The sequence below is a fragment of the Cydia strobilella genome, chromosome 9 (assembly GCF_947568885.1).
Source record: "Cydia strobilella chromosome 9, ilCydStro3.1, whole genome shotgun sequence".
Classification (NCBI taxonomy): domain Eukaryota; kingdom Metazoa; phylum Arthropoda; class Insecta; order Lepidoptera; family Tortricidae; genus Cydia; species Cydia strobilella.
In genome coordinates this window covers 11,344,973-11,361,628 of record NC_086049.1, presented here as the reverse complement: position 1 = coordinate 11,361,628, position 16,656 = coordinate 11,344,973, and the positions used below count along the sequence as shown (strand labels likewise).

At 42.0% G+C, this 16,656-nt stretch overlaps 1 protein-coding gene across 1 annotated transcript in view; it reads left to right on the top strand.

Annotated features, from left to right (window-relative positions):
* The first annotated feature begins 832 nt into the window (after positions 1 to 832).
* Positions 833 to 16,656, top strand: part of LOC134744303 ((E3-independent) E2 ubiquitin-conjugating enzyme UBE2O) — a 28,615-nt gene continuing 12,791 nt past the window's right edge. The window contains exons 1-11 of the mRNA XM_063678076.1: positions 833 to 1,181; positions 3,289 to 3,516; positions 4,395 to 4,637; positions 4,967 to 5,078; positions 5,425 to 5,556; positions 6,033 to 6,151; positions 6,445 to 6,617; positions 7,068 to 7,217; positions 11,450 to 11,651; positions 14,438 to 14,563; positions 14,953 to 15,053. Coding sequence (XP_063534146.1) covers positions 957 to 1,181; positions 3,289 to 3,516; positions 4,395 to 4,637; positions 4,967 to 5,078; positions 5,425 to 5,556; positions 6,033 to 6,151; positions 6,445 to 6,617; positions 7,068 to 7,217; positions 11,450 to 11,651; positions 14,438 to 14,563; positions 14,953 to 15,053 — 1,811 coding nt within the window. The 5' untranslated portion in view covers positions 833 to 956. The remainder of the gene's footprint in view (positions 1,182 to 3,288; positions 3,517 to 4,394; positions 4,638 to 4,966; positions 5,079 to 5,424; positions 5,557 to 6,032; positions 6,152 to 6,444; positions 6,618 to 7,067; positions 7,218 to 11,449; positions 11,652 to 14,437; positions 14,564 to 14,952; positions 15,054 to 16,656) is intronic.

Here is a 16,656-nt window from a genome sequence, read left to right as displayed (position 1 = left end):
GCATCAAAGCCGCTAACAACTCATCATCTATTTCCTTTCCAAGGTCTGACAGTTCCTGAGATGTCTCCATTACCGCTGTTACATATTCTCTTACTGTCGTAAACATCTCTAGTTTATAACTCACTAGTCTAGAGAGTAATCTACAGCGGTTATTCAAACCTTTGTCTTCGAAGGTATCTTTCAACACTTGCCACGCCTCTTTAGCTGTCTTCACGTGTTTGACGTGCACTAGGCAATGCGGTTTTATCATCAAGCAAATCTTAGCTTTTGCTTTTTGATCCTTTCTCGTACCTGGTAAATCGGTAATCGCGGGAGTAACGCTCGTGTATTCCCATAAGTCTGTATCTATTAGATATAGTTCCATCTGGAATTTCCATGTTGAATAGTTCGAGCAGCCGTCCAGTTTATCGAAGAGCATCGTACTATTCATAATTCCAGTACCTCTGTTATTATCCACCTCACTAGAAGAATCGCCAGAGCCCGTTGACATTTTTCATGCTTGTTCTGAATAATGTTCGCCCATAACCCTGATGGGGTGAGGCTAAGCAGAGGGCAATGTTATGAATAGAGCACAACGGATGAATCTTCAATGAATATATTTAGTAAATTAGTTACCACAATTAATCTAAATATAATATTAATAATAACAGCACAGACTGTTTTTATCGAATGACAATTCATTGACTTGACAGATCAATTTTATATTATATATTTGAAATATGTTCTAAGTGGCCTGTAGCTTGCAACCTTATTTCAACAAAAGTAACTGACAGAATATTGCATTGCAATGGAAAAACAACATTAATCGATAGAGCTTTGCTTTTTATCGACTCTTCACTCTTACGCGCATCACTACATTGACGCATGCGCCACAATTCAATTGCAATCAGCTGTCAGAAAGAACATAATCACGTAAAAAACAAAATTATTTGTGTCTTTAGATAATTCCCGTCAATATGGCGGGTCAAAATCCGGGTTCGCCGACTGACTTTCAGTACTTTTACGAGGATGAAGTGTATAAAATCAACAATCACGGCCAAGTGATCTTCGGTCTGGTGCTCGAGAACTATGAAGCCAACTCCAGCGACCAAGAAAGCGATATGGAGACACCCATTCAAAAAGGCGAAATTCGTGTTGTGTGGCACCCGTCAGGCACCGAACGTGTCATATCAGAGAAATCGGTGAGTGACTTCTAGAAATCGCATTTGTATCTTCCATGTCTTTGCATACATGTGGTGTTTCATTCTCATTAAAAACATCGAATTAGGTCGAGAAAAGTGCATCAACCCCTAAAAGCGAGTAAGGGTTGAATTATGCATGCAATAATCTAATTATGCATGAATGTCAGTTGTGGGGGTAAGGACAACAATTATGAGGACTCATTTAGCATGTTGATCTACCCACAGTTTGAGGGAAATGAGCAATGGCAATCATGGTAACTTTGAAAAAGTTGATAGCTTTTAAGTATTTAATAATACTTGAAATTAATAAGCTTCTATTCGGACAATATTCTGCCACACAATTTAGTATTATTTCTGACAAATTGACACCTGTACACGAGATTAACTAATGTTAAAGATAGTACCTCACTAGCAAAGAAATAAATACAAGAATTACCAATGGATGGAAAAAATATTGGTCTATGAAGGAAGGCCTGAAGTCCACTAATCTCAGCATTACCATAAAAAGAAAAGTATTTAACACATGTATCTTACCCTGCATTACATACGGATGTGAGACATGGGCACTCAACAAAGAGCACCGAGACAGGCTTAAGTACTGCCAGAGATCAATGGAAAGAAGTATGACGGGAACACGCAGACTAGACAAAGTGAGAAATGAAGACCTGAGACAAAAAACAAAAGTGACCGAAATACTCACTAAAATAGATCAGCAGAAGTGGAGATGGACTGGCCACATGTTGAGAGACAGGCGGGAAAAATGGAGCAAAATAGTAACAGATTGGTATCCAAGAGGTTGTACACAGGGCCAGAGGAGACCTCGAACAAGATGGGAGGATGAACTCAAACTCACAGCGGGCCCGAACTGGAGAAGAGTGGCCCACGACAGACCTCAATGGAAAGAGCTAGAGGAGGCCTTTGCCAAGCGGCACACTGAGCTACGGGACATACTCTAGCTCAGAATAAAAGGGCTAGATAGATAGATAGATAGAAAGATAGCGTGACATTCTAACTGATTATGGCTAAACAACAGTAACCCATAATTGTCAATTCGACCATACAGAATTGCAGTTTATTGCAAGATAAGTTGCGAAGTGGAAGGCGGCCAGTAATGCCCGAATCAGGTTTATTAAGACAATCCATTTAAAATTCAATTATAAACTTAGATTTCAAGTTAAGGCCGTTTATTAGGTTGTATTGTAAGCTTATCACTTATAAATAAGCTTTACAACTGTATACATGAATAATTGGTCCAGTAGATTCGGAGTAAATAGGCTGTGACAAACGGACAGACAGACAGACGCACGAGTGATCCTATAAGGGTTCCGTTTTTTCCTTTTGAGGTACGGAACCCTAAAAATGGTAGTCACAAAATTTGCGGTAATATAGAGGCCTCACTAAAACATGCAATTGAACCTTCTGGCAAAGATGCAAGTTTGCATTGGACACGCTTTTGTAAAGTATAATTTTCATAAATTGACCGCGTGTTTACATCTTCAGGCAATCTGGAGTTTTCCAAGGATTCCCATAAATTCTCCATCTGAATTTTATATTATTATATCATGTTTTGATCATTACAATCAAAATAAGCTATCAAACTGTGGCAAAACTTTTTTATTTTGAGCTTTATTTTATATTTAATCAGTTGAAAACCTAGTAACAGAACTTAGTAACCGACTAGGCTAGGTATATAACCTTTTTTAACGCAAATAAATGAATATGATTAACTTAATTTATTTCATTTCATGAGAAGCTCCGTTAAAACAACGGAAGTCCGAAAGGCGATGCAATCAATCATTGGCATGATTGCGTATTCTCAGAGTTACCTTCAATGATGAATACTTGGAAATCCACCATTTTTATCTTACTATTTTCGACTATAGGAATTGAAAAAAGGTTCGGAAAAGTTTGCATTGTGGAGACAATAAATTTTATTACCGCGAATGCTCCGTTTTTGAAAGGCCCGCTAAAAACTGCTAAATAGCTTGCAAAAGTTGCAAGCAGTGCAAGCGGTTCTTGAATGGCCCGCTAGTGGTGTGCATTTGCCAGATCTAGCTAGACGCACGACAACAGTAAAATTTTTGACAGAAACTTTAATATTCGTCAGGTTGGTCTGGCCGATCGCTCCCTGATGCCGGGCGACGTGGTCCGCCGCCTTATCGCCGGCAAGGACACGCAACGTGGCTACTGTCGCGACATCGTGATGACAGCCGCGCTTCAAGTCGTGGGAACTAAACACGTCATCCCAAGTGTGGCTAGTGAGCGTCTACAGCCGCTTGAGGAGTTCACACCCGACCTGGCTGTTTGTCTCGACTCGTGGGTCGGAACTTCTAAGGTAAGTCGCCAAGTGACCGAGTCATCACCAGCATGCATGTCATGGCTAGTCGGCCCAGTTGCTCGAGAAGTGACCGCGGTGTTGCATGTTAACCACTCCCGTATAATTTGAAAATTTAGTACGTAAGGGAGGTCGATCTTGATTCGACAACAACCAATACAGCCCCTCATACATTTTAGTCCTTGAGTGTGTGTGACCCTCGAATTCGAATTTGGGGCCCTGAAAATAACCTGCATAGTAGCCTTTTGTTGGTGTCGAGACTGTGTTATTTAAGCATATATTTTAACAAAAATTGAAAAAACTCATAAATTGATAAATGTTATTATTATATTAGGCGTTATTTTTTAACTGATGAATAAAATATAATAATATAATATAAAAATATTAAAATATTAATATAAATAAAATAAAATAAAAATAAAAAAGCCCTTTATTCGATGTAAAAAACGGTTACATATAAATTTGAAAAAATAAAACAATCTTAAAATTAGTGTTTAATTACATGAATCCCTAGTGGGTAAAGGCCTCCTCCAGTGCTGCCCATTTGTCCCTGTCCTGTGCTAATGACATCCAGTCTGTGCCGGCTGTTCCTTTTATGTCATCTTCCCAACGTGTAAGTGGTCTGCCTTTTATAATATTAATATTCTGTAAACTAAAGGTCTAGATTGTGTTTATGGTCAGAGCTTATTATAGCAGAAAACGCCCGACATCACGGTGTAAAGTGTGTATCTTATACTTACTATTTTCGCGTGTCTTCTAGTTGAATAGAATAGTATTGTTCCAGTATAATATTGATTTTTTAAGTTAGACTTTTAATTCACTTCGCGACCAAACCGACTCGCGACTTATAACCAAATTGACGAAAATCCTTATTACAGTCAGTGAACAGCAAACTCCGTCTGGTATCAGCAGACGGGTCCCGGCTCGAATACCAAGACTTAGAGAACTGTCCCCTGGAAGACTACTCTTTGCGTCGTCGACGCTCCACGCCTTACTCTTCCTCGGAGTTCTACCCCGGGCAGGTGGTCTACGGGCCGCTGGGAGCGCTCGACAGCGCCAACTGGCTCCACATGACGAAGGAGATGAAGGCTGCGAGGAAACATAAGATGCACGATCATAAGGTGAGTGTCCATACTTCTAGAGTAAAGATTTTTTAGAGAAATCACCAGCTTCAACTGGCTCTAAATGACCGACAAGGCAAGATCCAGACCTAGAAAATTGTCCTCTGAAAGATTAATCTTTGCTCCGTTGGCACTCTATTCTCTATCCACACTTCTTCAGAGCTTTATCCAGAACAAGTTGTGTATGGGTAGTTAACAACGCTTAGCACCTTTACCGTCATCTTTTTGAACGTGGTTTTGATTATGTTTGCTTAAGTCATTGCGCGTGACACATTGTAATTTATGGTATAGTGGCCTATACTGTATTAATTTATATATTTATTTGACAGTTCACTGTGGAAGCCGTGGTCACGGAGAGCGTTGGCGTCCACTGGCAGTGCCGCGCGTTGTCCAAGGAAACCAAAGAGGCAGCGCCACAGCAACCCAAGTACCTTGTGGAAGGTGAGCCTTATTACTTTCTAGTTGAAGTGGCTGACATTCATATATCAGCTACTTATAAGTGTGACAGCTACAGATATGTAGAAGTTTATGTAAACTTAAATGCGGATTAAATCTATAATTAGTGTGATACAGAGTGGATTATAACTGAACAGACTGAATAGGAGTTGTACTAGTTTGGAGGGATGGAAGGGAACAGCTATCTTCGCACTTATAAAAGACCTGTGCCATTTTCATAAGAATATGATAATTGATAACAGACCAGAAGCTTTTACAAATAATAATAATATGAGTAATTACAGCCACACAAGTTGTATTTCTTTAACCCAAAGTAAATATTCCTTCACAGCTGATGAGCTGAAGAACTTAAAACTGCTGAATGTGTTCGAGCCGTGCACGCTGCAGGTCGGCGACCGGAACTTCCTCACTATTGGTGCCGAAGACACTTTCGTCAGCAAACAGCAATGGCGGAAACAGCAAAGTAAGAACATCCAAGTGTTTTTTTAGTGTGTGTCTGAGTTTTTTCACCAGGCCGATAGAATCCTGTCCTGCTATCTGAAGATGATGACGATGAATTTTGGGACAATCTTACAAAAATCATAAATCGAATGGAAAATTATAATGAATATCATTATAGTGTTGGTAACTGAAGTACTAGGTATAGATATTTTCACTGATTCCATGTCTGAAAAAAGTTTTTCTATTCATGTTAAATTTATGTACTCGAGACAAATAAACTGTGTCTAATAAGCCTACAAGTTCAATAAATGTAATCTTAACCCTAACCCATTAAACGCCAAAAGCGTTACCGTAACGCCAAGATTAAGCGCGCGAGCGAGCCTATCCTTACCTTACTTGAAATGTACATATAGGACTACAGTGACTACCGGAGTAGGTTGTTTAATACTAATACACATTCTTGACGTCCAAAAGGTTTAATCAAATGTTTTGCCTCAGGTAAATTCTACAGGAGCATTCGCAAGCAAACCCGACCCAGCAAGAAGCAGAATTCGGAGCATGTGCCCTCGCGGCCGAAGAAGCGCGCATCTGCACATCGCAAACTCAAGTCCGTCGATGTAAGTACACTGCCACGCCCACTTTTATTCTCTTAAATCCTCAAGTCAATACAAGAAGACACTTAGTGCAATATGGACATATAAAATGCAAGTAGGTGACTGATAAAAGTGGTCAGGAACATCTTTGTCGAACGAAAACTAAGTGTTTATAAGGCAGAGGTGAATAATTTACGACACGCATTAAAGGGTTCCATTCCCTTTAAATTTCACAGTCGTCCCTAAGCCGTTTCTTTGCTTCCCTTCCTTTCACCGTATTAGTTGTTTTGGATAACTTATATTTAATAAATCCTCAGAACGAAATGGAGGTGGACCCTTCAGAGAACACTCTAGAATCTCTAGACGAGGCGCTGAAGGTGGACTCGAACTGCCCCAGCATCAAGATCGAGCCGAGCGCAGACGTGTCTCTGCCTATCGTCAGCAGTCAGGAAGACACTGTTACTGAGGAGAAAAACGACTCTGGGATTAGGTGAGCTGTTCAAATGTTGGCCTTACGTGTTGAGGATTAAGTTGAAACTGCAGTATTACATGAATGCTATAGAATATATGCGGGATCCCAGTGTCAACACTTCGGTTACCAATTAGCTAAAAAATTACTGCTACTAAACTGGAACGGGAACAACTCCAGGAGTAGGTTGATGTCTTGGATCAAATTCTATTGTGTTTTAAGTAAAAATAAAACCTTCTTCTGGGACTCTAAATATGTCTTCTCATTCTTGTTGAGTGTCGCTTTTGCACCCTTGCATTTAGGTATCCTCTTTAACACTTACAAGTACTTAACTAGAAATACGAAATACACATCATGCTAATACGATAACTCTGTAGAACTGTGATATGATGGCGCAATATATTTTCGTGGTCCTATTCTATATTTTACTAGTTAGACAATAAGTGCTAAGCGAATGTATTTCATCCACAGCGGGCTAAGTAAATCGCACATCCACAGTCCCGAGCCGAACAAGGAGAACAGCGAGCTGCTGAACGGCGACAGCAAGTCGGAGCTCGGGCTCAACGACGACGACTCGGACAACTGGGAGAATACTAGCAGCGATGGCAGTGACACCGATAGGTGAGGTCGTATGCTATATAGAATAGAATACATTTTTGTTGTATATCGTGTTTTTGAGACAGCAGAGCATCCATTGAATCCCAATGGCACGAGCTTGCCAAATTCTCAGTCAGTTGATTAGATTTTCATTCAACATTGCCAGCCTAAGCAGTATTCAGTATTCAGTCATTTATTGCCTTCATAGGTACATAATAAGATGTTACATAATAATTTTGATCAGCTATGAACCCTGTAGGGCACTGCAACTTAATACTCACTAATTAACTACATTCTTATCTACGTAACTTACTAACTAAGTAATTAGTAATAAGTAGCTAAGGATCACGATTATAGGTTACAATACATAATATATTAAATTTGACATTCCAATTAAAGATTATATTACATGTTATTGAATTTCACATTAGATAAGAGATCAAATATTATTAAACTTACATTAAAATGGAATTTTACATTGCGATTGGAGATTAAATATTGTTAAATTTACCTTACGATTGAAGATTACATATTACATTTTACATCACGATTAATTACATATTAAATATTTTATTATATTATATTTCATAGTTAATAACATTACATTATATTTCATATAGTTACATCTTCATTTAAGAGCCCTTATTCCCTGGAGCGTTCATCGATTTCACGAAATAACACTCAATAGATGGCGTTGACGCGCGGTACGCGAGCGCCGGCAACTATAACGCGTTTTGAACGCAGAGAAGAATAATCTTGATCTTTGTCGATTTCAATAGCAAGTAACATTATTTTTATTGTTATAGCCACTCTTTTATTTTATTTTATATGCATGGTAGTAGTAATTTCAGTTTATTATGTTAAGAACATATACATACTTGTACCTAGAGATGACCAGGGAATCTCTCTCTATCACTCTTCAATATTAGTGCGACAGAGACAGTTACGTTTCGTTTGCTACGGAGCATAAACGGTTGGCATCTTGGCTAGGCACCCTGGTCATTTGGAAAATGAAAGACATACGGATCGCGTTTCTATTACCCATTTCAGGGGCCAGCTGCAGATTTGGTTTTAATGTAAACTATAGGTACCTAAACGGTTGGCATCTTGGCTAGGCACCCTGGTCATCTGCAAAGCGAAACACATACGGAACGCGTTTCTACTACCCATTTTAGAGGCCAGCTACAGATTTGGTTTTAATGTAAATTATATTATAGATACCTAAACGGTTGGCATCTTGGCTAGGCACCTTGGTCATCTGGAAAGGGAAAGACATACAGAACCCGTTTCTACTACCCATCCAGAGGACAGCTAGAGATTTGGTTTTAATGTAAACTATAGGTACCTAAACGGTTGGCATCTTGGCTAGGCACCCTGGTCATGTAGAAAGCGAAAGATACAAGGAACGCGTTTCTACGACCCATTTTAGAGGCCAGCTACAGATTTGGTTTTAATGTAAACTATAGGTACCTAAACGGTTGGCATCTTGGCTAGGCACCCTGGTCATCTAGAAAGCGAAAGATACAAGGAATGCGTTTCTACTACCCATTCAGAGGCCAGCTACAGATTTGGTTTTAATGTAAACTATAGGTACCTAAACGGTTGGCATCTTGGCTAGGCACCCTGGTCATCTAGAAAGCGAAAGATACAAGGAACGCGTTTCTACGACCCATTTTAGAGGCCAGCTACAGATTTGGTTTTAATGTAAACTATATTCTAGGTACCTAAACGGTTGGCATCTTGGCTAGGCACCTTGGTCATCTGGAAAGGGAAACACATACGGAACCCGTTTCTACTACCCATTCAGAGGCCAGCTACAGATTTGGTTTTAATGTAAACTATAGGTACCTAAACGGTTGGCATCTTGGCTAGGCACCCTGAACAGACCCGATCACCTAGGCGAAAAAATTTAATATTTGTGCTATAAAATGTACCTATGATTACATTGATCACCTAAGGATCAAGATTTTCTAATCGCAGTATACACCACTTTTCGGAACTAGCTCGTTGATTACGAACGAAACAAACGCCTGACGATCGAGCACAGGTCCGTCCCCTAAGCGCGCCCGGCGGAGACTGAGCGCGCAGTGTCGGTGCAGCGTGATTTATACGTCTTTTAAAAATATTTAAATTTACGATAAAATAGGTCCTATAGTTATGATTATTTTTTTATGGGTTCACATAAAGTTAGAGTTTGCTATAATATTATTTTAAGGGCAAAATATAAGTACAATTTGCGATAAAAAAATATAATGCGACCCTGTTTTCACCGAAAAAATGAAGAAAACTCGGTAGGTATTTTATCAATTTTTTTAAATGAATCTTTGATTTTCAATCATTTCAGCCCCTCGTACAAGATATGGTGAATTGAATTGTAATCATTCATGTACCAAATGATTCTTGTTTACTGCAAAATTGGCAACCGAAACGACACCTTTCACTGCAAATTTTGAAAAATACTCCCAGGAAAACTCATTTATTTTAGGTTTAAAAAGAGAAAATGCTAACTTTAATTATTTTAGCCGCTAGTTTAGGAAATGATTATTTAAGAACGTTAACAGTTTTTGAATAAATACTAATAGTTACGTCGTAATGTTGAATGAAAAAGGAAGCATTTTGCAAAATACGCTCGTTTGTAGGAATAAGGCCTCTTAAGAATTCTAGTACAGAGTAAAAAGCTTTTTCAATTAAATATGCTTTGAGTTGGGTTTTAAATGCACCTATGTTACTCAGTTCTTGGATCTTATTTGGGATTTTGTTAAATATTTTTATTGCCATGGCAGAAGGACCAGTGCTAACCATCTTCAATTTAGTCTCAGGTAGAGCTAGTTTTTTTTTAGGTCGTAATGAAGATGCGTGTGAGTATTGTGGAAATAATGACAGGTTGTTTTTCACGAACATAGAAGCTTCCAAGATGTATATTGATGGTAGAGTCAACATTTTTTGTGCTATAAAGTAGTGTTTGCAGCCTGTCATTTGATCCACATTAACTAATATCCTTAGGCAACGTTTCTGGAGTATAAACAGTTGTATAGTATCTGTACTGTTTCCCCATAATACTATTCCATATTTTAGCCATGCGTATGCGTAAGCATAATAGGCACAAGTCGCTGTTTTTATATCGGTGCATTTCTTAATTTCATGCAAGGCATAGATAAATCGACTTAATTTAAGGGATATTTGATGGACATGTTCTTGCCAGTTTATTGTAGCATCAATATAAATACCCAAAAGCGCGGCAGAATCTACACATTCAAGTTTTGTATCTTTGAAGCTATAGTCTACGTTCAAACTGCGTTTTTGGTAAGGTCTGAACTCTAAAAGTTTAGTTTTGGAGAAATTTATTCTTAGGTTATGCTCGCTAAGCCAATTCTCAATACTATATATTGATTCATCTAAGTGATTTCTTAAAGTAATAGTATTTTCGCATGAAATTACTAATGATATATCATCAGCGAAAAGAGTGCAGGAGCAATTTATCGTTTTGGGCAAATCATTAATATAAATTAAGAATAAAATGCATCCGAGAACACTGCCCTGAGGTATTGATTGAGTAACCCTTGTCAGCTGTGATTGAATTTGTTGTATGTTGCCAGTTACATTATTGTGGTAGTTAACTTCTACACATTGGTTGCGATTTGAAAGATATGAAACAAACCAATCATAAGGTAGTCCTCTTACACCAATTCCGCGTAACTTTTGCAGTAAAATTTCGTATAAGACCCGATCATAAGCTTTACTCATATCAAGCAAGATTCCAATTGCATATTCCTTGTTATTTATTATATTTAATACTTCTTGCATGTATTTAAAAACAGCTAGGGTTGTACACCGGCTTGCGCGTATCGCGCGTGACGGAAGGATTTCGCTACCACTGGTCGGACACGCCATACTACGGAAGCCGTTTGTGTATCTATGTGCGCACGTCATGTCTGTACACGCGTCAACGTGTGCGTAAGCTTCTTAGGGCAGTCAGTTGAAAATATCTTGGCGCAACTATAGAAATGTGGCAGAAGCAAAAGTCGTTATTTACTTGAAATTGTCGAGAAATACTGCCAATACTGGACAAAATACACAACCTTTTTCAGTATGATAATACTACTACTTATTCTGTGACGCTACGTAGCAGCACTAAGCACTATACATACGTCAGCGTGAAAAAGGATCTCCGGAGTCGTAACTAGTTGGCCGGCTATCTGCTATCTCCCAGCCTCTATACTCTATACATAGTAATGTAATATGTTGTACATGCATAGCGGCGCGACATGGTCGTCCCGCTGCTCGTCGGCGGCGTCGACGCGCGGCAAGCGGTCGCCGCAGCTGGCCGTGCGGCTGCTGCGCGGCAAGCGGCTCAAGCGCGCCGTGCGCCGCGCCCCGCCCGCGCCGCCGCCCCGCGTCGGCGACCGCGTCGTCGTCGAGACGCTGCACACCACCAGCCGCGCCAACGTCGTGTGGCAGGTACCCTACCCTACCCTACCCTACCGTACACAACACCGCCCTCGTGCGCCGCGCCCCGCCCGCGCCGCCGCCCCGCGTCGGCGACCGCGTCGTCGTCGAGACGCTGCACACCACCAGCCGCGCCAACGTCGTGTGGCAGGTACCCTACCCTACCCTACCCTACCGTACACAACACCGCCCTCGTGCGCCGCGCGCCGCCCGCGCCGCCGCCCCGCGTCGGCGACCGCGTCGTCGTCGAGACGCTGCACACCACCAGCCGCGCCAACGTCGTGTGGCAGGTACCCTACCCTACCCTACCGTACCCTACACAACACCGCCCTCGTGCGCCGCGCCCCGCCCGCGCCGCCGCCCCGCGTCGGCGACCGCGTCGTCGACCGCGTCGTCGTCGAGACGCTGCACACCACCAGCCGCGCCAACGTCGTGTGGCAGGTACCCTACCCTACCCTACCGTACCCTACACAACACCGCCCTCGTGCGCCGCGCCCCGCCCGCGCCGCCGCCCCGCGTCGGCGACCGCGTCGTCGACCGCGTCGTCGTCGAGACGCTGCACACCACCAGCCGCGCCAACGTCGTGTGGCAGGTACCCTACCCTACCCTACCGTACCCTACACAACACCGCCCTCGTGCGCCGCGCCCCGCCCGCGCCGCCGCCCCGCGTCGGCGACCGCGTCGTCGACCGCGTCGTCGTCGAGACGCTGCACACCACCAGCCGCGCCAACGTCGTGTGGCAGGTACCCTACCCTACCCTACCGTACCCTACACAACACCGCCCTCGTGCGCCGCGCCCCGCCCGCGCCGCCGCCCCGCGTCGGCGACCGCGTCGTCGTCGAGACGCTGCACACCACCAGCCGCGCCAACGTCGTGTGGCAGGTACCCTACCCTACCCTACCCTACCGTACACAACACCGCCCTCGTGCGCCGCGCCCCGCCCGCGCCGCCGCCCCGCGTCGGCGACCGCGTCGTCGTCGAGACGCTGCACACCACCAGCCGCGCCAACGTCGCGTGGCAGGTACCCTACCCTACCCTACCGTACCCTACACAACACCGCCCTCGTGCGCCGCGCCCCGCCCGCGCCGCCGCCCCGCGTCGGCGACCGCGTCGTCGACCGCGTCGTCGTCGAGACGCTGCACACCACCAGCCGCGCCAACGTCGTGTGGCAGGTACCCTACCCTACCCTACCGTACCCTACACAACACCGCCCTCGTGCGCCGCGCCCCGCCCGCGCCGCCGCCCCGCGTCGGCGACCGCGTCGTCGTCGAGACGCTGCACACCACCAGCCGCGCCAACGTCGCGTGGCAGGTACCCTACCCTACCCTACCGTACCCTACACAACACCGCCCTCGTGCGCCGCACTCGATACGGATGATGACACATGTTGAAATTTATAACAAAATCTAGTAAATATGAAATAAAACTATGAAAACGGATTATATCGCGTATATTGAATTTATAATACATCCCGACGTTTCGAACTCTTTACAGCGTTCGTGGTCAACGGGTGACGAACGCTGTAAAGAGTTCGAAACGTCGGGATGTATTATAAATTCAATATACGCGATATAATCCGTTTTCATAGTTTTATTTCATGAGTAACTATCGCGGTAACCGAAGACAATATTATCTAGTAAATAAGCAATTTATCACATTCAAATCAGCAATTTATTATATTCAAATAATATATGGAAATAATAATAAAAAATCTAAGTTTCAAAATTTAAAGTTTTTTTTAACTTCCAAAAAGGAATAAAATAAAGATACCATTCGATTCCATGCACTTTATCCAAAAAAGATTGTATAGCGACTATATGCATAAACGCAATAGTTGCCGACAAAATCGCAATTTTACTTATTTTCCATAAATTCAAGATGGGCTCTCAGTGACCTTGACGTCACGTTAGGAGCGTTTCGCGAGTGAAGTACGACTGTCGGACTTTGACTATCATTCCTGACTTTTGTATTGCTGTAATGCCCATGGTCCCATATAGACATTTGATCCCAAAAACAAACCTGATCGATTTATACCATTAATAAAAAATTGTCATCTAGGTGTTGTTTTAGTCCTTAGGGTGGTATTCCATCTGTCCAATATCTTGGTCCAATGTGTATTTGCGTCTCACATTTTGCTTAATGAGAGAGTGAAACGCAATGCACATTGGTCCAAGAAATTGGAAAATATTCTGCAAAATGAAAGCTCGTACTGGACAAATTTTATAGGACCGACACGGAATTCATGAAAAAAACGTTATGTCCCATTGAATAGGCACTTGAACGGCTAAAATGTATGAAACAGTAAACTTTTTTTTTGGCGAATTTGATCTCACAGGAAAATTGTGAGATTGATATTTTCAATTATAATCAGTATAGCGATTTTAATTAAAGGAAAATAGGAGAGCAAATTGAGAAAACAACCTGTATAAAACTATTGTGTGATGACAGTGTTTTCATATTTATCCATATTGTGCTATCCATATTTTATGTAAAAAAAAAATTATGACCCTAATATACGATACGATCGATACGATACGACTGGCTGGAGTCGGGCCGCGCCGGAGCGCATTTTCAATGTGCCCATACATTATGTATGGCAGAAGCGATGGAGTACGACCGCGTCCACGTCCGCGAGGAGCCGAGCCAAGCCTATGCGCATTAGGACAAGCAGCCAAGGCTGCTAGCTATATTACAGCCAAACCACGCGGTTAATCGCTTGCGCATAATATTATTAATGTTGATATGATCAGTGGTCGCCGCTATCGTTTAAAATGTACATTTGTTTTTCTCCTGAGCAGGATGGCACCATAGAGATGGGGATCCCATCGACCCAGTTGTACCCAATCCACCATCTGGACGGGCAGGAGTGCTTCCCGGGAGACTTTGTTGTGAGCGGCGCAGCCAACACTGAGGAGAACCAACATGTATGTATAAGGATTATATGTATTATTTATTTCCAATCACCAATCGACCTGTGATTTTTTTATTCATAGATTTCATTGAATACGCTTACCGTTAGTCGGGTGGTTTATTTACTCATTTAATTAACCGATTTCATTCCTTAATATTCCCACAAACTTCGGTTATATAAGTTTTGCAACTAAGCAGCTATTAGTGATCTGGTTAAAGTCGCGGCGCGTTATCGCGAATCTTGACGTAATCGTAATGCACTTAGGTTGATATTGGACTGTAGCCGCGCGCGACAGTTGACATTTTTGGCGATCAAGGGGATACATTTTGTTTACAAAATACAAATACAGAGTTATATCTATCTTTGTTACATAATAAACTATAATTTTGTCTGTCCGTGCAGCTGAAACACAGAGAATATGGCGTAGTGCAGCGAGTCGATCACCACGGACGCACCGCCATCGTGCACTGGTACCGCACCTACACCAGCGCCGACGAGCCTGTGTGAGTATTACATGAAACTAGTAACTTTTCTACTAAGTTTTCATTTCTCCTTTACCTTGCACGTTCCTGGCCGTCCTCGTTCGCAAATTTTTATTCATTAACGTCTAATAACATAACGCGCGGATGCGCACGGTGCGGTTTTATAGGATTTTGACACACGCACGCTTTAATTCTTCAACATGATTCAATTCTCCGATAGTGGGTATTCTACTAGTGTCCAATTCCCTGTCTCGCTCTTCTCCACCTTGCTTGATCCTAAGCATCAACTTTCGTAAGTCCATTTACTCGTGTCGCCATCATGAGGCTTTTATAATTTATATCATAGCATCCTTATGGTTGCACATGGTTGCAGTTCTTGAGGAATTTCATGTACGAACGCAAGATTGGAAAGTGGCAATAGGGTTGAATTCCACTTTAGTGTGAATTTGTCCATTTTTTCAAATGATAACTGCCTCCTGCCTTAAATGATAACGTTTCATTACTTATTTGATCAGTCAAATACATTCATGTCGATACACAATCATACTTAAGTCGAAGTTATATGACTTTATAAACATTACAAGTAGGTCTGTTTAGTTTTTGAGATCTATGTGGCCTAATCACAAGCATGGTTCTCATTTACTGTATCCTTATCGTTAAAAATGGTTCGAGAATCTCAAAGAAGTACTTATCGCCCAAGCTAGTGGAGGCAGTGACACAAGTGATACGACGATGGTTGAAGAAATCAAGACGCTCACGACCGCTATACTGGTCTGTGCAATCGTGGTGTTCCTGTTGGTTGCGAGCTGTTTCGGCCTTCTAAGCTTGGAAGAAATCTGTGTGTAAGTGGATTGTGGTGAAAAATTGCTGTTACTAAAATGGTTTTCAGTAGTTGTCCGAACACTACGGAGTGGAAGGATTTTTAAGTGGTTGATCGTTTTTAAGTGGCGCATGTGGCCGCGGGAGTTCGAAAAGTATCTTTTGAGACTTTATAGTTGTGTGACTGTATGCTTGTTCTTGTTTTTCAGTAAATATCGTGACATAAAAGCATATACCTCAATTCGTTCTTCACATCCACAATATATGGACTAATGCATAATTGTGCAGTCAGCACCTGATCTAATCTAGACCATAAGCACTTTTCATAAGGTCGGTTACGCCCTCATTTTCTGTATTATTAAGAGTCCCCAGCAAGCTCGGTTCTCCATACAAGCGTAGTTAGTTACGCTCTCATTTTAAAACGACTAGCTAGATTGCTCTGAAACTGTACTTACAATAAGATAAAGTATAGTTAGTTTATGTAGCTTCAGATACCAAAGTAAAAAAAAAATCAGCGAATTTAAGTTTTTCATACAAAACACGTAGTTTTAAAATGAGAACGAAACTCCGTTTGTATGGGAAGGTGATATTCGGCCGATCTTGCCGGGGACTTGTTTATGTGCTAAGGCTAAACGCACATTGAAGGGCTAGCGCGTACAGGTTAATGTATTTGAAATTAGTGACTTCAGTGTTTCTTGGTTTGAAATTTGTCACAGCGTGAGTTTTGTTTCATAGTTTGCTGCCAATCGACTACTTGTTTTAGACTCATCATTCTTCCTTGCCCTAATGCGATGACAAAAGTTTG